This window comes from Sinohyriopsis cumingii, chromosome 12, assembly GCF_028554795.1.
Source record: "Sinohyriopsis cumingii isolate HCF-2022 chromosome 12, ASM2855479v2, whole genome shotgun sequence".
NCBI classification, from domain to species: domain Eukaryota; kingdom Metazoa; phylum Mollusca; class Bivalvia; order Unionida; family Unionidae; genus Sinohyriopsis; species Sinohyriopsis cumingii.
Genome location: NC_142972.1, coordinates 12,458,975 through 12,484,154, shown reverse-complemented (window position 1 = coordinate 12,484,154; position 25,180 = coordinate 12,458,975). Strand labels below are relative to the sequence as shown.

Below are 25,180 nucleotides of genomic sequence, written 5' to 3'. Positions count from 1 at the left end.
AACATCTGCTTTAGTTCATTCAAAAACAAATTTAATCAACCAAAACATAATGTGCCTGTTATGTGAGTGTACATGATTTGTTTACAAAGTAGTTCCTAATACACTACTGGGCACACGTGAGTGCAATATGAAGTGTGTGTAAGTGCAATATCATAAAACACTGAATGATTCTGACAATGTAAAGTTAACGGAGAAAAAATAAGCATATAATTATCTAATAGACTTGAAAACTTTAAAAATTATCATCATAACTATCATTGGCCAGTATTTGCCAAACTAAATTGTCATCTGAAGATAAACCCCACTGGGAATCAGCCATTTTGGGTTTTCTAGGTAGCCCATATTTTAATGACACATTTGTAAAACTTCATTGACGTAAGTTCAAACTAACACATAAAGATTGTTCAAGGGCACAATGCACCAATTATATTTAGTTTAACAACCATTTATGTAATGTGACTAGCAATGCAGAGGTGAGTTCCAGGTCAAATTTCAACAACACTGGGTTTGCCTTGTCTGTCAACAGATTAAAGACTTACTGAACATTATATCTGCAATTTCTGAGAAAATAAATAATCTTCCTATTGATTTCATGCAGGTGTGGCCCAATTTAAGGACATTCAAATTTTCTAAGCAAGCTAGTAAGTGGCTGCCCTATGCTGATACTGTATGGTGTAGGCGAATTCCAACTTTTCAATAGGCAATTGGCTCTGACTGTACATGCCAGCATAAGTGTAAAAATATCAAAAATGGGTGGCAAGGGTCAAAGGAAACTCATACTACTCTATGCAGAACAACCTGTCAGGATAAAATAATTACCATGAAATTGGCATGGAGGGGGAGGGGAGGGGCAATATAATGAACCATATCACCCAGTATTAATTTGTAGATGGCTAGTGACTTGTCAAGTTTTTTTTCCATTTAATTCACAAAAATGAGTGCCTGTGCCTGCAACAGCTGTCTCAGACAATTCTCAATTTAAAGAATAACAAGGCAAATGAATAATAATTATTGATGACTGATGAAAATTAAAATAACTTGTACACAGTCTCATTCTGAATCAATTTACCACCACATATATCAATATGTGTGTATCAGTAAAGCAGAAGGTAGCTATGCAACGATTATGTCAATCAATCACTTTATCCCTAAATAACTGTAATTACACATAAAAAAACCTCAAGTTAACTAATAAAACACATGTTAGCTAATAAAATATGCATATTTGGCCTTGTGGAACAGTCTACTGTTAGTTATATACATTGGCTTAATCTGTCAGTGAGTGAATCAATGTAAAAGCATCACAGCAAGACTGTGAAACTCTGATAGACTGTTATCGATAACATTGGAGTAAACTGGTTCAGTCTGAATATAAACTATAATAATAATAATAATAATAATAATGATAATAAAGACTTTATTTAGAGAAGGTAACTCAATTAGTTACAGAACTAATCTACCTTGAAGCTTTCTATCTGTTATGTACAGTATATACACAGTATATACAACATGATGTGAAGAGTCTGGCTTGACACTAAATAATTAAGCAATTTTAAAAATCAAAGTATCAAGCCTGGAACATAGACACAGGCATCTGTGAACACATAAACATATATAAATATAAAATATCATCCTGCACTGAAAAATCCAACTGTGATAATGATGCAAAATAACAAAAGCAGGTGATATTATTGTACTAGAACTGTTCAGTTGTCAAAAGATTTCGTCCATTAGAGACATTGATTATGAAAAGAAGAAATGCTAGGAGACTGAATTATGTCACTGGCAATGTTGTTCCATACCAGTGGACCAGTATATTAAAAACTTTTTTAAACAATTCTTTCTTTGGCCTTGGTATAATGTAATTTTTACTTCTTATGGACCTTAAATTTGGAGTACCATTAGCATCTCTTTGGTGAAAGATATTGCTTAGATAGACAGACAGGAATGGCTTTTCTGGATACTTTATACATCAATCTGGCCTTTCTAAGAAATATTCTTTCATGTAGTTAAAATCTTAAGATTATTCATTGCATCCTGGAAATTTCTATACATTCATCTAGAATTAAATGGCCAGCCCTCTTTTGGAGTCTTGAAAGTGTTGTCATGTTTGCAATAGAGGTATTACCCCAAATTATATTACAATAGTCCAGATATGGCTGAATATAACTTTTATAAAAGATGACCATATGCTGAAGAAGAATGTCTGTTTAGATTTCCCTCAGTAGCCAAAGGTAAGAATTAACTTTTTTTGAAATATGTTTAATGTGAATAGACCAAGTAAGATTGTTATCCACGAATACACCAATAATTATATCTTGAGAGGTCATATTGAGGCTCACATTGTCAAATAGAACCTGGAGTTTGTCGCTATCTAGCCTTGCTTGTTTTTGTTGCATTGAAACTAGTAGGGCTTTAGTTTTTTCTGTATTTATGTTCATACTGTTTTACTTGAACCATACTTTAAGTCTGTTTAGAGCATCTTGTAAATTATTGTCAAGTACCATTTTGGTTTTACCCATCTCAGACAGTGTCATCTGCAAAGAGGTCAGTGGAAGAAATTGAAGTTCCTATCTTAAGAGATAAGTCATTAATACACAGAATGAATAACAGAGGTCTAAGGATAGAGCCCTGTGGTACTCCACAATTAATATTTTTACTTTCAGAAAGTTGACCATTTAAAGATACTTTTTGCACTCTATCAGTTAACTAAGAAGTAAACCAGTTTAGGATCTGTTTTCACTGCATTGATGGATTTTTAGTTTTTCAAGCAAAATTTCATGGTCTACAAGATGAAAAGCTTCACAAAAATCAACCATAATATTGCCTACCATTTCTCCTTCATCTAATGCTTTCAGCCATTTATCTATCAAAGACACAAGTGCAGTTTCACAGGAGTGATTCTGGTGAAAGCCAGACTGATTATCATGAATAAGATCATAAGTGTTCAAATAGTTGAGGAAAGAATCATGTACATGTTTTTCTGGGGGCCCCGAGTGGCCAAGTGGTCTAAAGCGCTCTCCGTTATGGATCACTGCCATCTCACCTCTGTCTGCGTGGGTTCGAGTCTCGGGCTCGGCAAATGTGGATATGTGAGAAAGCTTACCAGTAGCTTCTCATGGGTCGGTGGTTCTTTCCAGGGTTTTCCCGGTTCTTCCTCCACCATTAATACTGGCTGCCATGTATAGCCTATCTTGTGCTGAAAAATGGCGTTAAACCCTATAACAACAACAACAACAACAACAACTACATGTTTTTCTAGTAATTTGGAAGACAAGGAAGGATAGAGATGGGTCTGTAGTTAATTACATCATCTTTTGTTCCCATTTTATGCAATGGTGTAACCTAGGCAGTTGTCCATGTTTGTGGAAATTTATTAGACCTAATAGTTTGATTGCAAATGAAAGCTATACTCTCTACTAATTTGCAGGTGCAGCTACCTTTAGTAACCTTGGTCCAATCATTTCAAGTCCTGTAGCTTTACAATCATCCATTTTTTGAACATATTTTAACACAAATTCAGGACTCATTTCAGGAATTTCAAACTTTATATTGTTTGGTAGTTTTTTAGCACAAAATGTTTTGAGTTCCATATGATCAGATGAAGTTCTGGGTTCTTTAAGTTTTTCAGCAATTTGAACAAAAAAGTCATTAAAAATATTTGAGATGTCACTTGGATTATCAGTATCAATGCCCTCATGATTGAGGAATTAAATTTCAGTTTTACTCTTACATTTCCCTGCACAAAATTCTATAAACACTTTCCAGATAGCTTTTGGGTTATTTTGGTTTTCATCCAGCATTTTTTTGTAGTGCGCTTGTTTGGCTTGATGTGTCATTTTAATAACTTTATTCCTCCAAATTCTATATTCAGCTTCATTTCCTACAGATTTTAGTTGAACTCTTTGCTGTATTGCACCTAACATTTCTGGGGAGATCCAGCCTGGCTGGTGGTCTTTCTTTATTCTGTGTGTTTTTAAAGGGGCATGTTTGTTCACTATTCTGATGAACAGATCTGTGGAAGTATCTAAAACATCATCAATATCTTCAAAGGTTTGGACTGTATTCCATGGAATCTGTTTCAGATTTTCAAGGAATTTAACAGTATCAAAGTTTTGAAAAGATCTATATAGTGTTGATATTAGATTCATAAGCAAACAGAATGGACTAAAATAAATGGCCATATTATTTATTAATAATGCGAACATTTTGCAGATTTAATTTTTGCAGTTTGATTTATTCTATCAAATCAGATTACCACAAAAATGCTGGCAGACTGTATCAGACATTATGAAAGAATAACTGATTTTATATTATCACATAAAGTTGAATTTTTCCAAAATATAGCTTAAACAAGAGGACATTGATCAGCACATTCTATGCCTACCTTATGTTCAATAGTCCTACTATGTAAGCACTAGTATAGTTCGCTTCCAAAAACAATGACCAAGGGATCTCAATATCTAAAACCTTTGTTAAGGAAAGCTGTCTTGAACTAAACTTACTTTATAGAAACCTTTGTTTTCTTATTAGACTTGCCTTTTACCTAAAGACCCTAAAATCTGTAGGTTATCTATTACCTTAGGTGCAAGCAATCCAAAGAGTTTGGCTAAGGAAATGACTGAAAAACAAACGTTCTCCTGCAAAATCCATTTTTGAGTGAAAATGACCCTGACCTTAGACCTTGTCACCCCCACAATCAATGAACATCTTTGATACTTTAAGTGCAAGCCCACAACAAACTTTGGACAAGATACAAAAATTGTTATGGTGGCACTCTAGAGTTTCATATTTTGCATAGGGTTAGGATTTTAAAGAAAAAGAATTTCCCCGGCTTTCCTCACTGGTTATACTGGCTATTTAAAAAAGACCTTGCATATCTTAGGTATAATGCAAAGAACCTTTAATTCCCTTTATTTTGGTGTATGATTGATGGGTGTACTATGGGTTATAGAGTATACAGCTTGGCCTTACTTCAAATGTGCACCTTTCAAAAAAGTGCTAGCTCTACTTGGTCATTTTCACTTCCTGAAATTCAGAGGTAAATTGTATAAAAAAGAGCCGATAACTTTTTTTACAGTTTATATATTTGCTAATTCATTCATTGCACTTTCAAAAGCTGGTATTGTCTAGTCTGGCAAAATTCATTTTCCCTATTTTAATAGCTGCTATGTATAGTGTACTTTAGACTAATTCAGACCGATTTTTTAACACAAGGGAGCAGTCATTTTAGTTAGCAGTGTGCTTAAATCATGTAAAATTTCCAAAAGTACAATATCCAAAATAAATATCATCCACATTACATTAATGTAGCACAGAGGTATGCCAACATTCTCTCCACTGTGCATGTTTTAAATGCAAACTACTTCACCTTACATACGTCACTCTCTCAAAAGTACATATTATCTGGTGAGCGCCACCTATGCAAAAACAAAAGTTTTCTTTATTCATTCACATGGGCATTGACCTTTGACCTTTAGACCCAAACTAACAAGATTCTTCCATACCCCAAAAGTAAGTCATCCACCAAGCCTGATCAAAGTATGTGTTGTAGAACTAATATTATTCCACAGAAAGGATTTTACTACTTTCAATCAAGGTTACCCCAACTTTTTCACATTTGACCCCAAACTGAATAATCTCCTTCCTTAATACAAGTGCAAGCTGCTATCCAGAAAATTGGTAACTCTAGATGGTGAACAATTCAAGCTACTGTGTGCAAATTGTTAACAGACAACCTCACAGACAATATCATAACATAATACACTCCAACAAATAATAATAAGAATAATGCATCAAAGAGGACATAAAAAATCAACTGAGTTGCTCACTTTTGAAGCCTGAGAATTCTTTCTAGTTGAGAATCAATACAATTTCCACCTATGATTGAACAGTAGTCAATCAATGGCATTATATTAAAGAATTCTCAAGTTCTTTGGCAGGCATGTTTTAATTTTACTAAGCAATGAAATGTTTGATGTGAGGGACCCACAGACACTGTCTACTTTTCCTACTTAAAACTTCTGTCAGTGATTATTCCTGTCAGTGATTACTCCTGTCAGTCATTACTCTTAATAGCTTCTGATCCTTTATATTTCAATTGCAGTATTATTAATATACAGTGATATGTAATTTTTTCTGACTTTGCAAGTTTCTTTGATGTCCCATAAGCATACATTTTGTCTTAGATTCACTAATGACCACTGCCATGTTATTTTGTTGTGACCTCTCTTCAATTGACTTATGGTCTCAACTGCATTCCAGGGTATGGACATTGTTACTCAATGTCACGATTACTGTATCATCTGCAAATAGTTCAATATCTGTATGTTGAGTACAGAATAGAATTGATAAATAAAAGAAAGAGGAGGGGAGCCAATGCTGAGCCTTATATATAATGGGATAGCATGGACATTTCCAATAAAGACTTGTTGATTCCAAACACATGAACTGAGTCGTTTAGTATGGACATGAAATCTATAAGAATGTAGCTCACTTAAGAGAATTTCATGAAAAACCAGACCAAAGGCTTTCTCAAAGTCTAGCAATATTATTGCCAGTTAGGTTGCCATTATTAATTTCTTTCAGCCATTCATCAGTTAACTTTGTGAGATCTGTTTGACAAATGTTTTTTGTTGTAAAGGACAGATGTTCGTTGTGGGAAAGGGAAAAATTATTAAAGTAACAATAAACCTGTTTCACTACATCTGTTTAAAAAATTTTTCATAAAGCTTTGTAGCATAGAAATGGGTCTGTAATTTCCAGGACCATTTCTACAACCTTGTTTTAAAACAAGAGTAATTTTATCATACTTCAGTTTATCTGGGAAGACACCTGAGTTAAATACTGAGGTTAATCAAGTAGGTAACAGATCATGCTATAATTGGTGCTGATAAATGTAGGACTTCTGGACCTACCTCATCTGTATCACACAATGTTTATGTGTTGATTTTGCTAAGAGTGCAGAAAACATAAATTTCACTCTCAATAGATCATCAGGAACACTAGACTTTACAAAAGTTAAGTTGGTGTTTATGTCAGTATTGCTAAATATTTTGTTCGCTGTCAGAATATGTACTTTCTCTGTAGGCAAAGATTTGGTCAAACATGTCATCTATATCTTGTACTGAAGAAGCAACACTGCCATTATAACTCAACTGAGCTGGTTCAGTGTGCTTTTTAGATGGATTGATCTCATGCAGATACTGCCACAAGGAGATAGAATGTTTACATTCTTTAACAGAAGTTGTACAGAAATTTTTCTTTGATTTATTTAGTAAAATGTTTTGCTTTATTCCACCATTCTGTGTAGTTTAATCCAGTCTTTATGGTGGACATATAAAAACCTGCAAGTAAAATTTTAATTTCCTGTGAACATAGCTGACATACTTTAGGCTTCACTTTTGACAATTACATGTCAAATAGTACATCTCTTGCATGTTTCACTACATCCTCTGAATCTATTTTTTTCAGTATCCTTCTTCACATTGTGAAAAATGTAGCTTTGGGATGGGGAAGCAAAACTAATTTTAAATATGTAATACTTACCAGTTACTATTGCACTGCTTTCCTCTTTCAGGATGCAAAGTCCCCAGCCCATGTTATAACATTCCCTACTCTAAGAACATGCTCCTAGACTGACTCCTTAGACATAGCCGATACAGAAAAAACCTTCCCCATTTGACCTGAACAACAGGACATCAGAGTGGGGTGGGAAGATGGAATCTTTGCAACACACCCTCAGATAGCTACATTACATGTTACTACTACATTGCTGAATTTACCTATTAGAAGGGAAGCTGAGGGCTTCAACAAAACTTGTATAGGAAAACAACTGCAATACCATTAGCGTTCACTACTGTAGCCTGGTAGAAAGTTGGAAAACATGCAGTGCCATCAATGTCTTTGCTTTAGTGTGCCATGATTTGAAAGTAAAAAGAAAAGAAAGCAATGTGAGATCTCCAGAGGGCAGATCTCATAAAACCATCCAAAGAAGAGTAGGCCCAAGATAAAGTAATAGCACTAACTTCATGGGCTTTAACTAACCCTTGTGGAAAACACACTCCCTCCCCTGGCCTGTCTATCAGCAGGCTGAGTAGGTCACAAAACCATGACTTGGAGCCACAGATGGCCTATAAGAATGAGCTGCATTGTGTAGATTCTGATTTGATGGAGCACCGGAGAAATTATATTGAAAGTTGGGAAGGTGTAAGCATACAGGCAATCCCACTGTAGGATGAAAACTTCTAGTGCTCAGGCTCTCTGACCTGGCACTTGTGAGATGAAAAGAGGAAGCTCTTGTAGTATTAAGCAAACTAAGTCTCTCTCACAGTTGAAAAAGTGACACTGACTGGTGCAGAAACCATTCTGTCAGGACCACACAGTCACATCTGGACAAGTTGTCAGCCAGAATATTCCTTTTGCTCAATATATCACAGCCTCTGAGAGTGATATTCTTCAAGACTGCATACTGGAGGAAGTTCTAAACTTCCATGCAAACAGAAGTAGCATTGCACCTTGCTGATGCCTCATGTACATTACTACTCACATGCTATCTTAGGCAACCATAACACAGCACTGCCTTGTGAAGTTTACACATCCCTTTAGGTCTAGGAACAATGCCCACATTTCTAAGTTGTATGAAGAATTGCTTCTTCTGGAGACCAAAGACCCTGAATGACTACTCTCTTTGGCTCCATATGAGCACCCCATCCAGAATCATATGCATCTGTGTACAGAAAGAAGTGAGATTCAGAGTGTGAATTGAGACATTGGGGTTTAGCCATCAATGCAGATGGGGTGAAAATCTGATCTATGGGAGATATGAGTTGATAGTGGGTCCTTGTGCAGTCTGCAGTTTGCTAGAAGCAAGAACTAAAGCAGGCACAAGTGAAGGTTTCCTAGGGAAAATAATTCTGAGTTCTGAGCAAAGAGATGTAAAGGTGAACCAACAATGAACTTCTGGTAATAAAACATGTTATAAGGAAGAGGACTTGATCAATCCTGTCCAGAGGAACATCAAGCTTCCCTAGATTAATGAGGAAAGTGATCTCCACATATCTGAAGTCCTGAGAATGGATGAGATCTGATTTTCCAAGGTTGGGAAGGAGGCAGAGATGAGTCATCATGGCCACCAAATGGATGGGTCCTTCAGAAGAGAATCTATAACGTTTATGTGCATACACCAGTTGTCAGAATACTACTGCTATCACCACTCCCATCCTTGTGAGGCTCTGGGATCAGAGGTGATGCCAAATGGGAGACTTCAACAAAGCATGAAGATGTGGATGTGAAGGTATGTGTGCAATCTATGGAGACAATCCAGTTACAGGGCATTTTTGAATTCCTGACAAATGCTGCAGTCTCCATCTTGAAGCATTTTTCCTAGCAGAAAGATTGATTTTGAGTCAATGTCTTTTCTACATCAAATAAATCCAGGAACAGAAGCCTGGAGTTTGGTTACTTTCCACACTGTCAGCTGTGCTCTTCTGCAGAAACGTGTACCTCTTCCCTTAACAGAACTTAGACTGGTGAAAGAAATGGGGGTCTGTGATAGGTAAGGATGTTGTTGGAAACATATCTGGTATCCATTCCTTCAAGTAGAATGGACTCACACAGTCTGTGATGCACAATCAAACATAAATGAAAGCTAGTCAAGCAACTACCATGATGTTGGGAAGAAGAAGACTGCAGGAATGAATGCAACTTCCAAAGGTCAACCAACTCCATCCTTGAAGAAGGGGAAAGAGTTAAAGACCTCCTCCCTTCACCTTTTTGATCTCCTCATCTAGGAAAAGATGCATCTGAGGAAGCTTTAAACTGAGGCTACTTATGCATCTGTTGGTGCTGACCCTGTATGGAGAAGGTGAAGTAAGATAGCCAGGGTAAGCATGCTTCTTGGCTGGATTTGACAGGCCCCGAGTTGCATCCAGATGACCATGAATCCTTTGACACTACAGAGGGGATGAAACCTCAGAACAATATCTTAATCTCAAGTAATGTAAACCTTAAAAGGTTCTTTATGTGGTTCAGCAAGATCTTAGATGTCTCCAATGTGGCATCCCTGCAGAGATAGAAAAACTCTGCACACAACGCTACCAACATGAAGGTACAGAACTTCCAAATACTTTGCTTCACCCATGACCCTCGATTTCCTTCTGCTATTTCCGTTTTTTAAGGCACACGACCATACTATATGGCTTGTTTTACTCCTGAGATATTTTTCTATCCATCAAGCCATCATTGACTTTTCTGAGTTGTACCAAACTGAAGTCATGGGCTCCAAAACGTGCGTTTTTCGCAAAGGAAATTGAGGGTCATGGGTGGAACGAAGTATTTGGAAGTTCCGTACCTTCTTTCTTATATATTATGATAGAGACGGTCCTATGTCAGAATGGGTCATGGGGTAATCTAAGGTATTTTTGTCACTCTGTATGATTTTGTTCCTTTAGATTATTGTTTTTTTTTTCTCAACATCAAGCTCACGTTGAGCACCTGTGGTATATTCCTGTAAATTTGAATGTAAAATCATTTCAATATACAGAATAAAAATTCCAACTTTACTTTGCTGACCTGCATTAAGCTGGCATGAGGACACAACATAATGAATATCAATTAGTTTTGTTTCCTTTCAAACATTTAATTCTAAACAAATCAGAATAATCAGTTGTAAATTAAGATAACATTCTATATGGATGTTATACAAAATAATCATTTCCTATCACAGTATGAAAATAAAACAATAAATGGAAAGTATTAGAATCTTATCTTGTAAAGAAAAAATTTAAACCCTGGATTAATCTGTGCCAATAAAATCCAAAAGATTTCTCAAACAACCTAAACTACTTAAGACAATTTGGTTAAAAATCATCATCATTTAAAAAAATCATTTGCAAAAGGGTTGATTTAAATTTTGACAAAAACACCTTCAAAAGTATATACTACTGTATAAACAAGGACTGAATTTTCTGTAAAATCAACATATGTCTGCTTGTAATGCAATAAACCAGTCCCAAATCCCATACTGGTACTCACAGGAGCTCGTATCATTTTGTAATATATATAAGGGATGACAATCTTCTTACGTAACTGTGGTGTCAAGTATTGGCGGATAATTCCTGGATTTTCCTGATCTTCATCAATTGATTTCAAAATTCAAGGGCTTTTCACAGTTGAGAAAAAAATTATCAGTTCTCCTGATCTTTTTCCGATTTTCCATTAGCATGGGAGCCCTGATCTGAACAACTTCAAAAACCCTTCATGCCAGGATGCTTCCAAAAATTTGGTACAATTCTGTTGAGCGAATTTTAAGAAGTCATTTAAATAATTTCTTTGTTTAGCAACACAGTCATATCTGATTGCACCATTTTGAAAAAGCTTCATACCAAGATGCTTCTGTGAAATTAGGCCCAATTCTGGTGAACAGTTCTTGAGTTGTTTAAAGGTTTTTATTTCTTAGTAATGGCACCAATATTTCTGTAAACAAAATTAAAGTTTATACTAGATGTCAACATTACCTGTAAGTTACAAAGAAACTTACCAGTTCTCTGGCTTTTTAAACTGTTCAAGGTATGTCTTCAATTCTTTTAGGCATGAAACCATTTCCTACAAAATATATAAATATAAAGTTTAAGTCAAAGAAGGCCATATCTGAGTCTAATTTTGATGGAACAAAAAGTGAAATATCAAACCCGACCCATGTCTTCAACACTAAATCTGTTTCAAGTCCTTCAAAATTTACTGATTGAAAACAAAATTCATGATGCATGAAACATTTCTAAGTAAAAAAAGAACCTACACCTTGGTCAAATGTCAACAAGATAAATAAAGACCTAGAATACAATGTTACTCAAAGACAAGATTCTAAGGTTTAAAATGCCCCATCAGCACAATGTATTCAATGTATCTTAAACAATGGTATCAGCAAGAGAATTTTTAAATAATTTCAAGTAGCAAATGCACTAAATAATTTTATGTTAAAACGCACTTAATTAAATTAATGAAGATTATTTTTTTTATTTCCACTAATTCCATTTTGTTACGTCTAATGTTACCAGATTTATACATTTCTGAATGTGGCAAATATCAAAACTTAAAATAATAATAATAAAAAACTCAATATTTACATATTTACAGATTTAAGTAAATAAATATGTTTTATTTCCTGTATTATACACTTCCATGTAATATCGATACTTAAATAATGAGTATTTTTACCAAAAATGGGGGAGGGGGCACAATTCAATCATTATTTTAAAAAAATCCCTTCCTCTAAACCATTTGCTCTTATCATCATGAATATTATACCTGTCCCAGTTATTTTTACTGTAAGTGTTGTGGTGAATAATATGAAATAATATCATTATGGTGATTATTATTATTATTATTATTATTATTATTATTATTTGCTACCAGAAGAGAATAATAGTTATTTTCTTACTAAATACAAACTTTAAAATGTATATAGTTTTTGCTCTCATTGAAATAAACCCATCCAATTCGGCCGCCATTCTAAAAAGAATCAAGCTTCATCAAGTTTGCTTTTTAAAAAAGAAATAAAATAATAAAATCACACAAGATAAAATGTGGTTTCCTGTGACAGATGCCTAGAGTGGTGTTCAAAAGTTTTGTATTTTGCATAAGTTGGAATCTTGAAGAAAAAGAATTCCCTGCATTTCTTCACTGGTTCTACTGGCTATTTAAAATAGACCTTGTATATCTTAAGTATTGTTCAAAGAACCTTTATTTCCCTTTATTTGGTGTATGATTGATGGGTGTAATATGGGTTATAGAGTACACAGCTTGGCCTTGCTTAGGATGTGCACCTCTTAAAAAACTACTAGCTCTGCTTGGTCCTTTTCACTTCCTGGACTTCAGACATAAATTGTAAAGAAAAGAGTTGTTAACTTGATTTTAAATTTGATATATTTGGTAATTCATTCATTGCACTTTCATAAGGTAGTATTGTCTACTCTGGCAAAATTCATTTTCCTTATTTTAATAACTGCTAAAGATAGTGTACAATAGACTAATTCAGGCTGACATTTTCAGCAAAAGGGAGCAGACATTTTAGTTAACTGTGTGTTTACATCATGTACAGTTTCCATTAAGTAAAATATCTAAAGCAGTTTCAGCCACCATACATGCAAGTAACAAAGAGGTATACAAAACATTCTCTCCACTGTGCATGTTGCAAATGTAAACAACTTTTTATTAAACCCACCAATCTCTCAGAAGTTTATAATACCTATAGTGTGCACACTAATTCAGTATCAAGATTTTAGTGGTGGTTATTTCCCTTGATTACAGTTCGGGAGACTGGTTTATGAACCTCCAAATATGTACACAAGGTATCTGAGGTATTACAAAAGAACTACCATAAAAGCTCATTTTAAAAACTAAGTTCCAATTTTGATATTGAACCATCACAATTTAGCTCATTAATTTGGGAAATTTTATTGCAAGCAATATCAAAAGATGTGTAGCAACTGATCCTAGAACCCCAGAAATGATTTAAAATTATGCAGTTATCATGGTGGTGAGTAAAAGCAAGACTCTGTTACATTTTGTCAGTTTATGGGACCATAGTTTTTGGAGGCCTATATAAGTCTATTGCTGCACAGCTTTCACATGATTTTGTAATCCTGCACTGAGACGATAACTTTTCAGATCATTATTATTTACAACTGCCCCTGCCAAACCACAGTTCTCCATGCAATGATGTCAGTTATCAACAACAGGTTGAGAAAATTAGAAAATTGCATGCAATCTTGTTAATTGTTAAACTAATTTAATTTTTCTTTGGGACTTTTTTCTTCTTATGTATCAAATTCAACAATTTTTCAGAGGTCATTGCATCTACTTTTTGAATTTTTAAAGAAGATCGTAATCATTCTATTTGAAAGGTATCGAGTGAGTAATTTCATTGCTTATTTTGTTTACCTATATAAAGTACCAATTATGTGACATGTCACAGCTCTTTTAAAATGGATGCAAAACTAAAATTTAGGATCTCTTTAAACAATGGTCATGAATAGCACTTAGAGATGTTTCTAAGACTTGTGAAGTGAGTTTCAAATGTTGAACTTAAAAATTACATGTTCTTACCAAACAAGTAAATAGTCGAATGTTTTTGTCATGGATGTACAGTACATGTTACTGCAATCTATTTCAGTGGATGTTACCTGAATCAAAAAGCAGGGAGGATGCAGGATTTTATTTTGGAAGGATCTGTTCAGAAGATGTGGCTCAATGTAATTCAAATCACTAATATTCTTGTTTTTCACCTCATAGTATATGACTTTCACAGATGAGAGGGGGATCCTGTCAGGGTCTCAGTCAAATGAAAATTATTTTCTAGGGAAATCTCTTGTTTTCATGAAAAATTTTCATGGTCTTCCAGCCAAATATTACACTTCTGTCCAGGCCAATATTCTATGATTTTCCCAACAATATTCCAGGGTTTTCCAGCCTACCCTGGTGAAGCCTGGAATATTAGTCCAAAAACTCCATGGTTTTTCATGCTAGAATTTTCCAGGGTTTTCCATGCAATATTCCATGGTTTTCCAGCCTACCCTGGGCAGAGCCTGGAATATTAGTCCATATACTCTAGGGTTTTCCATGCTAGAATTGTCCAGGGTTTTCCATGCCCTTTCCTTGTCTTTTTTCCAGGGTTTTTCAACCTACCCTAAAAGGAGCCTAGAATATTAGTCCAAATACTACCTGGCTTTCCATGCTTGAGTTTTCCATGGTTTTTCCTAGAATACCATGGAAAATCTACAGCTGGGTGGATTTGTCTTTTGGAACCTGACTCAACAGAAAATAATAAAGTCTGGATCAGAGAAAAGTGGCAGACACACTAAATTGTTCAAAGTAGCTAGACTGTCATGAGATTTTTATATGCACAATTTTTCTATGTAAAAGGCCCAATCATCTAGGTACCCAACTCTGATAGTGTTACAGGACATTTTTGTGCCTCCAAGTGTTGCCAAAAGTTGTGGAACACTATCAAACCATCCATCTTGTACCTGTACTCAAGATATCCATCTACTCCATGATAAAACACACACAAAGACTGACTTTTTGAGAGAGCACAACATTCAGACTCTGGCAGTAATTTTTTATTCAGTCCTGTTATTGAAGATTCAACATTTTCAGTTAATTTGAATCCTGCCATGTGGTTGGAAGCAAAGTTTTGAGATTATAAACAACATACCAGAAAATGAATAAATGGCATTTAATTATTGGATAATCAAAGAAAGTGTGTACAAGTGTATTGGGACCACTTTGAGGGGATGCATTGATGTACTGTTCAATATTACCCCTACTGAAAGCTATCCACAACATTTGGCAAAGATTAAAAGTGTCAAACTAATGTCATTGTACAAATGGTAACAAAATACTCTACAGAAAGACATATGGAGGACATCATGACATTATTCATTATATCTAGTGGCAGGCATATAAAAGGGTAAAATCCTAACCCATGAACTAGGATGATATAAGATAAAGTGCATACCGAAGCTGTATTTCAAATCTGAATAGGATGTGATTAAAAGAGGTCTTGAAATTAAAGGAAAGTAAAAAATGTTAACATTGAGGTTAACCTAGGGTGTGTACAGATATATGGCATGCAGATGGACTTATTGACTGACTTGCACTCAGAAACAAACATGTCAAACTTCTGCCAAGGCATGTTGGACAAAATCTTAACCCTATACTACAGTCACAAACACAGTGTCAATCTAAGCTTCATGTGACACCTGATAATGACCAGAAAGAGATGAAAAACAAATTCTGCTAGATTATGACAAAAATGTACACCTGGTGAAAAAAAAACAATAAAAAATTTTACTTTGGTGACCTGGCGTACAAAATGATTGGAATCTTATTGTTTTCAACTAGTGTAACATTTGGTAAGATCTTCTATTATGGCATGGGGACCCTGAACATACCTTGTCTTCATCTCTCATAAAGTTAATTCCAGAGCTGTACATCGGCCTTGTGTATTTGATGTAGTATATGCAAGCAGCTACGCAGATTTCTGGTGGCATGACCTTGAGCTTTATCACAGCCTTGACCTCATTTAGTGTCAGAGTAGCCATCAGAGTGCGTGGCAAATAATAGTCCACATCAAATAAAGGTGACAGAAGTGCCACCATTTCTTGTGGGGGTCTGTAAGAAATGAAATAGCAAATCTCATTTAGCACACAAGGGTGCAACAACAATATAAATCTACTGCCAAGAGAAAAATTGTTACGTCATTTAAGAGATTACAGCTTTCAAAAGACAATATTCCTTAATCAAATCTAAAGGAGTGGTCAGTAACTTGCTCATGTAAATATAAAGCAACATATCCCATATCACACTACCCCCATACTTGGAAATATATCTAGAATTCAAAAGGGGTGTAAAACTTTTCTGAAAATAGTATGAGGATATTGATTGATCCATCTGCATATCATCTGATGAAGTCCATAACATGTACTAAGTCTCACAGCAATCTACTGAATACTGTTAGTACTAGTTGCATTCACAAGAATGTCATATATTGCATCCAGCTTTAAATCAAAAAGGGCAATAACTCTTGCAAGCATTAGAGGAACAAAAAGATTTACCACTATGTGCATCTTTTAATGATTATCATAATGTTTTTCAAGTTTCACTGCAGTCTATAACAAAATTCAAGACTAGCTGTGTTCACAAGATTCAGTATTGTGATGCATTCAAATGCAAGACATATCAAACAGAATCTAACAAAACTTGCAAAAACACAATCATTTCTTCAACTTTTTAATTATCCTTTCCTCCCATGACATCAAGGATGTTTCAGCCCCATTTTCATATGCTGCTATTTCCAACTATCTTGGTGAAGTACTCCTCTTATACCTTTCCATACCTCACTTTCCATGGTCAACATTAAATGCCATGACATCACTTTCCTAACAACAGCATTGCACAACTATGCCATTATACTGCAAAGATGTCCAATAAATCAGTGTTCAATTTGTGATTTAGAAATAACTGTTTTATTCCTTTTCAAATAAATAAGCAGAGAGCTTTCTGGTTACCTAATTTGTCAACTTTTCACCCCTGCTCCAAAAGAAAAGAAAAATATATTTTATCACGAATATCAGTTGCATCTTGGCTACACTGAGTGTTAATATCAGCAAAGAAAAATATATTTTATCACGAATATCAGTTGCATCTTGGCTACACTGATTGTTAATATCAGCAAAGCCAGATGAACAGATCTAACAAAATCTGTCAGAGGAATGGGATGTAGTTCCAGACCACCACTCCTGCAAATGGGAGGAACATAATTTTTATCTGTGTGACTAAAGTCACAAGATTATCTTAACATTAGGATAAAGTTTTAAAAAAAGCAGTAACTCTAGCAAGAACTGCAGTAGCACTGTGGTTGATGATCATAACATCATAAAACTGCCCAAGTTTCATGGCAATCCAATGAAATCTTAGCTGCATTTATATGATTTTATATACACTGTATATAGCTGCAAATCAAAAAGGTAATAACTCTTATGGATTTTACAAGAGTACAGTAATAATAATAATGACTTTATTTAAAGAGGGCAACACAATCAGTTGCATTGAACTAATCCTCCTTGTGGTCCTCTATTATATGCATATTTACATTCAAAGTACATGTACACACACATACACAGAATTCATAATAAGCTATAATTTTATACAAACAAAAGAAACAATTTAATTTAACATCCTCCAACTAGGCACATATACAGTACAAAAGTAGTGAGACAACAAAATGGAAGGTTAGTGAATTTACACTTTAAGTTTAAATATATTTTTCAAATCGAACAGGTTCCACTTTTCTTCCATTGAATTAGATTATAATAAAATGCATTTGTATTTGTACTTTCTCTAATTTCCTTTGGGATTCTGTTTCAAATTAGTGATCCTGAATATTGAAAACTTTTTTTTAAAGAGATCTTTATTTGGTTTTGGGGTGGAAAGGTGATTAGCTGAAATTGATCTTAAATTGGGAGTGTTACCTTGTTTTATCGCATGAAATAGTTCAGTGTGATATAATAGGGCCATATTGTTTGAAACTTTGTGCACAAGTCTATCCTTACTCAAGCATATTAAGTCACTCAGTGTTAACATTTTAATATCATTCACTGGATCTGGGATATTTTCAGCATTATGTAGGATCACTCTCCAATCTCTTTTTGCAAGCCAAGCAGAATAATTTGCAAATATTCTTGTCAGAAGTGTTTCCCTTGATAACATTACAGTAGTCTCAGTATGGTTGTAAATACTATTTATAATATATTAACCTAAGATGATAGATATGGCCTTATATTGCTAAACAACTGCAGACATGAACTGATTTTATGACATATGACTTGAATATGTTCATTCAGTTACAAATTACTAATTACTGTCAACTATCATCCCAAGGATTTCTCATGGGTAACCATTTGTATGCAATCTCATTCAACTTAAGATTCAAATTGTTATTTTCCATTTTTGCTCTCATTTGTTTGGTAATAATCATTAGTACTTTAGTCTTGTCTGTGTTTACTGTCATGCCATTTTCCATACACCAGAAATCTATTCTAAATAACACTATCTGAAGGGAGACCTCTAGTTCTGATTTTAGCTGTTTGAAATCTGATAGTCTGGTATCATCTCCAATTAAGTTGGTGGATGAAATACAATTGTCTACTTTCAGTGGCATATCATTTATGAAAATGAGAAAGAGGAGTGAGCCTAGGATTGATCCCTGTGGTACTCCACAGGTAACTGGTTCTTCTTTAGAAAAACTGCCATTTAGTTGGACACATTGTTTCCTCATTTTTAGATACGTAAACCAGTCAATTGTTGATTTGTTACATTGGTAAATGCTCAGTTTGCTGACAAGACTATCATGATCAACAAGTTCAATAGCTTTTCTAAGAACTTGTATGGATCCAACTAATTTTCCTTGATCTAAGGCAGTAATCCATCTATCGTGGAGACCAAGGCTGTTTCACAGGAGTAGTTTTCTCTGAATGCTGATTGGTTTTTAGGTATATCAAAAGATTGTTATGAACATGTTTTTCAAGTAGTTTGGACAGAGTTGGTAAGATTGATATGAGTCTATTGTTATTGACATCTTCTTTGTTGCCAGACTTGTGAATGGGGGTAGATTTTGCCAAGTTCCATGTCTGGAGCAACACTGAGATGGATATGCTTAGACCACATATGTAAGTCATGCTGTCAGATATTATATCTGCAGCAGCCCTCAGGAGACACGGTCCAATATTATCTAGACCTGTTGATTACCTTGTTGCAATAGTTTGCAAAAATGTCAAAACCTTTTCATTTGGTATTGCAGAGATAACAAATTTTGTGTCAGGTGGAATTGTTTCTAATGAGAATATTCCTAGTTTATTGTGAATTAGAGTTGACTATGGATTCCTTAATTCTGATGGCTATATATTTGCTATTTCAACATCCTGATCAATAATCTGGCCTAATCCTGGCTAAACTGTTGGATTTTGGATGACCTTCTGGAATGCTGACCTGCACCTTGTTTGTTAAAAACTTTCCACATTGAATTCTTATTGCAATTTTTTCTACAGCTGGCTGATAGTAATTCTTCTTTGCCTGATTGATTATTTTGATTACTTTATTTCTCCTTGTTTTGTAATGTGCTTATTGACCAACAGATTTGAAATAATCCTGGGTTTTCTTGACATCTTAAATGCCCAGAGTTAACCAGTCAGGTTGGAAGTCCAGTTTTATTCTATCTGTTTTCAGAAGTATACATTTATCAACCACCTGTATAAATAAGTCATTGGCATGATTATCATTTAACTTTGTTTCTGTTTAATCCAAAATTACTGACCTTCGATGATAATATTAAATTCAATTGGTGTAACTTATTATTCACACCTTACTGGTATATATTTATATGCCTGATGTGTAGACCCTTTCCTTTGATTCCTAGATCTAATATGTCCTCAAAGTAAATATTACTATGAGGTTCAGACAAGGAGTTTAGTTCCACCACGACATTTATACTATTTTTTTGTCAGAACATTTATAAATACATAATATACTTCCACTTTCAATACATCCATCACAGTTGTCAGTTTTAGAGATGTTTAACTGAGGTCTCAAAGGAAACACCATAGGCATCATCACCCAGTAGAGTTCCCAAGGTCTGTCTTTATACAGTAGAGAAATTGTGTCTCTTCAGCAGGACATCATCTTCATAGCCATTAGCCATGCATCTGTTGCTAGACAGTGTTTGGCCTTGTGTCCATAATCTAAACAGTCATGGCACTGAGTTTTCCTGGTATGTCTGTATGCAACAGAGCCTTATATCATTATCTCTTATGTGCTTTAATTGTACTTCTTTTTTGTTTGGATATGTTTTCATTATTTCAATATTTTGCAAACACCTTCCAAAGGCAAAGACATTTTATAGCAGAACGTTTAATGCTCATTATGACACAAATTAACTATATGGGAATCGTGAAGTTAACTCACATACTTTTATTGCATTTGCATTCAATTATTCACTGAATATCACAGTATCTGCTTGTGGATAAAAAAATCTGTGGTAATATGTATACAAAATGTCTACCCATACATGTATTAATAGTGCTTTTCATATATCTTTTATAACACTGATTGGTAAAATTTACCATATATTTATTATGAATGATAAAAAAAAAATATTTATCAATCAAAAGCTGTTTTTGTTTTTATTTCCATAGTGATATCCCCACTACTTTGACCCCATCCATGGAATAATCTGTTTTTGACTATAATTACTTGGACAGTAAATTCCCTGACAAATCCAATTATAATGTTCTTGGTTTCAGCCAAAGACTCTGGGCATATTTAATAAGAATACAATAATTCTACATAATCCAACAAATTAACTACTGTATTCCATTGTCAGTTAACATTTCTGAATAAAAATAATTCTGACAGTAGAATATGGTAGTGGCTTTGTTACACAAGGAAGATCACGATCATCAGGTATATAGGCATGAATATTACAATTGCCATGTAACCTCTATCTCGCTCCAACAGCTAACACAATACCTATCTAAATACAGAGGATCTTACATACCAAGATAACATTATTGTTTCATTCAGCTGTCCCACTCACACACATATACATACATGCACACACAACAAAATCTTTTCATGTTTTTTTTTTTTATTGTAATTAGATTCACAAGGTTAATGTATCTGTAAAATTATAAGATGCATTTAACTTTGACTCAATCACATGCTGTCAAACTGGTCGAAATGGAGAAGTAATCTGTCTGTATATGTATGCACTAACTTTCATGACTGAAGTACAAGGTTAGGGAAGCATATTAACAGACTGAAGATCATAATAACAAAGAGGTAATTAAAGCATAAGCTGTAATTTTGTGCTGACATAAGCATTCTGAAATTTATTTTGAAACGGTTTAGAAACAAAGCTTACATGAGCCATGATTTTGCAATTCCTTTGAATTTTTCCACTGCTGTTTTGATTGCTTGTGCCCCCCACCAGCTTGCATCATCAGCATCATGGTCGACACTGTCTGTTGGAGACTGGTGTGGTCTCACATATCCTGAGATTATGTGAAGAAGGGGAATACAATACAGCCATGATGGATCTTTATCAGACATTGGAAAACTGTTACAGAAGTCTGTCAGGGCCTTTTTCAGTTTGCTGCAAAATAATTAAAATTACCTTATGCATAGGGCAAAAATGAGCTACAAGTTGAATCGCTTTGCAACTATTAAAAACCAAATTCTAAATTATGAGGCCTCCAAACTGATATAATAATTTCAACATGCAAATGCCTAATGCAACTGCTGTCTGTATATTCTTCTAGGATATGTGCAAGATGATGTACAAGTAATTTTTCCACTTAGTCCAACAGAACAAAGTAATAGGAAACCTAATATCACACTTCGTTATAACATAAATCTGGATAAAAGACAGTTGCATCCTAGCACCTCATTTGTTTACATTATAATAATAATGACCTTATTTAAAGAGGGTAACACAGTTAGCTAAAAACTAATCTACCCTGAGGCCCTCATACAAAGGAATTTATTTATTTAAGCTGCATCTCTGAAGCCACTGGATATATTGGGTTTGGAAGAAAGAAATAGAGTGGGCATTTCTAATCTCAGCTGGAATACTATTCCAGAGCAGAGTTCCAGAGTATTGGAAACTTTTTTTAAATAACTCCTTATTTGGTTTGGGAATTTTATACTGTTTGGTAGACATGGATCGCAGGTGGGGAGTATTACCAGGTAGCCTATACTGGAATAGTGATTGTAAATATTCAGGAGCACTATTCTGAGATATCCTGTACATTAATTTGGCTTTTCTCAAACAGATTCGGTCTTTAATAGGTAATATTTTTAACCTACCAGCTAAACTTTCCTTGCTTTCTTTCTGGATTGATATTAGCCCAAATGCTCTTTTTTGAAGATGTGCCAGCTTTGCTATGTTTTTATCATTTGAATTACCCCATGCTGTACTACAGTAGTCCAAATAGGGTTGTATGTAACTGTTATAAAATAGTTTCCTGTGCCTTTCTGGGAGAAAATGTCTTATCCTACTGAGAAGCCATAAACTTGAATTGACTTTTTTACTGGTATGTTTGACATGTTCAGTCCATGATAGGTTATTATCTACCAGAACACCAAGTAGCCTATCATGACAGACTATTTGCAGATTTGTATCCTTCCATGTCAGACATAGTTCATCACTATCAAGATTTGTCCTTCTTTGCCGTGTTGAGATAAGTAATATTTTAGTTTTACCAGTATTTACCACCATGCCATTACATGTGCACCAGTTTTCCAGTTTGTTTAGTGCATTCTGTAAAGAAATTTCGAGCTCATGCTTTGTGTTTTGGATGTCTGACAACATTGATGTTGCTTACTTCCTGACACTACTTAAAACATCAGCTGACAGAGATAAAACATATTCAGTTATGTTTCAGAAACCGCTAACACACACACACACACACATATATATATATATATATATATATATATATATATATATATATATATATATATATATATATATATATATATATATATATATATATATATATTGATCTTACCCAGCAATAAATAATTTTCATTGAGCATGGTGCTATCTTATTTTTCAGCATTATATAAATTGGCAGGTAGTAAAATTACTACTGTAAGTATCACTGGCTTCAAATTTTAAATCATTCTAGCAGACTTCTCCTTCGAATTGGTTAACTTTTATAACAAACAGCAACCAAGTGAAATTAGTTTCTTGACAGTTACTTAAATGCTTGCAACATAACAAAACAAGATAAATGTCCCTGGAAGGGACAGCCACAATACTGTCCAAAAAGAATTTCCATGAATTCAATACTAGTCCATTTCTTCTTTATAACTGCTGAGTATTAAAACCATATATGATATTCTGAACAAGAACAAGAATTTAAAATTAGCTGCTGTAGTGGCCATATTGGATGTAACATCAGCATCATATTCATTTAAGACCAACTAGACATCATTAGAAGTCTTCTGGTGGAAGTCCTATCTGAAAATGACTATCCACTGAAAGTAGCAATCAGATGATTTTCATACTGGCTGTCATAGTAGCCATATTGTGGGTCCAACCAGTGCAATGTTAATTCAGAACAAACTATATATTATAAGGAGTCTTCTGGTGAAAACCTGATGTCAATGTGACTTTTAACTGAACTGGGGTAGCAATAATGAAATTTCCAAGAAAATAACCATTTTGGATCTCAGATCAGAACCATTTCATTTAGGACCAATTAAAAATCTTAACAAGTCTTTTAGCAAAAATTTCATGTAATATGGCCTTAGAATAACAATAACAAAATTTTCAAGACAGCAGCCATGGCAACTATACTGGATGTCAGATCAGCACCATTTTCATTTAGGAACAACTAAACATTGATGAGGCCATCCATCTAGCAGTAGCAACAACTAAACTTTCAAAAAGGTCATCATGATATTGGAAGTCATATTGGCACCATTTTAATTTAGAACAAACTAGATGCTGTAAAAAGTCATTTGGTGTCAACCCCACGTTGATATACCTTTCGATTCAGATGCAGTAGTGATAATAAGCTTTTCAAGATGGCAACAATATATGATGTCAAATTATATTAAGGATGAAAAAAATAAAATTGCAACTGCATTAAAAAATAAGTTACTGAGTCTTTATCAGAAAATATATTTCTTATTTTTGTTTTGTTCAAATAAAGTGCACAGATATAACAATATCACAGATACAACAATATCATGTCAATGTTGTGGCTGTTGCAATTTGAACAATTTCACTGCTTATAAATAATAATAATTTTTTTGTGCAAAGAACATGATACCAGATTATCAAATAAAAGGACCATGAACATTTTGTGACTGCATTAATCAATTAATCCTGTAAATATTGGAAAAGAAATTGTTTGGTTTGTAGAATCTAGTGGTATCATTCCTGTCAGGGAAGATTGAAGGATGAACATGCGATTTATAATAACAATTTTGTATAGTCATTATTTTGAAAGAATTGAATGTGTAACAAAGTTATTTCATGTCAACACATGCATAATGTATATCACTGTCTTAATACTAAAATATGGCTCATATAGTATGTGACTCTGATATTGTATTTTCATCTTTTACTGGACGTCATCAAACTCTGTGGGGTTGTGTAACCTGGATATTGTGGTCAGTGGTAACAATGGTTCAAGGGGAAATAACTCTGTGTGAAAGGCCAATGGTTCTAGACAACCAATCTGCAAGATAGGGACATTTCTTTAACAGATCTGTTGGTAGGCTGAAAGCAGTGTACCACATGACAATTAACAATTTGTCAGGATTTGCGGATTCAAAGCACAAGCTCTACAAAGCTGGAGAAACCTCTGCAGTGAGCACCATGGACATCAAAAGTGCATGCTTTGATGTGTTAGCAAAACCCTCCAACAGTCCCTGTAAAGCTGCTAGGAGCAAAGATTCCTCCTTCAGCAAAACTGAAGGAAGCAGCTCAAAACAGATCATCTTTTGAGGCAAGTGTAACTAGAGTTCTAGTCTTAAGTTCCAACATTTCTAAACATCTGACTGAGAAATGAGGCCAGGCCTAAGCCAATATCTTCAGCTGGGAAGCACA

General features: G+C 34.4%; 1 protein-coding gene across 1 annotated transcript in view; it reads right to left on the bottom strand.

Moving 5' to 3' along the window:
- The window catches only part of LOC149786015 (E3 ubiquitin-protein ligase rnf213-alpha-like), a 431,187-nt gene that overhangs the window by 338,959 nt on the left and 67,048 nt on the right, over window positions 1–25,180 (bottom strand). Inside the window, exons 10-12 of the mRNA XM_089978093.1 lie at window positions 21,479–21,709; window positions 15,954–16,173; window positions 11,540–11,604 (exon numbers count right to left, since the gene is read on the bottom strand). Of these exons, the coding sequence (XP_089834219.1) occupies window positions 11,540–11,604; window positions 15,954–16,173; window positions 21,479–21,709 (516 nt within the window). The remainder of the gene's footprint in view (window positions 1–11,539; window positions 11,605–15,953; window positions 16,174–21,478; window positions 21,710–25,180) is intronic.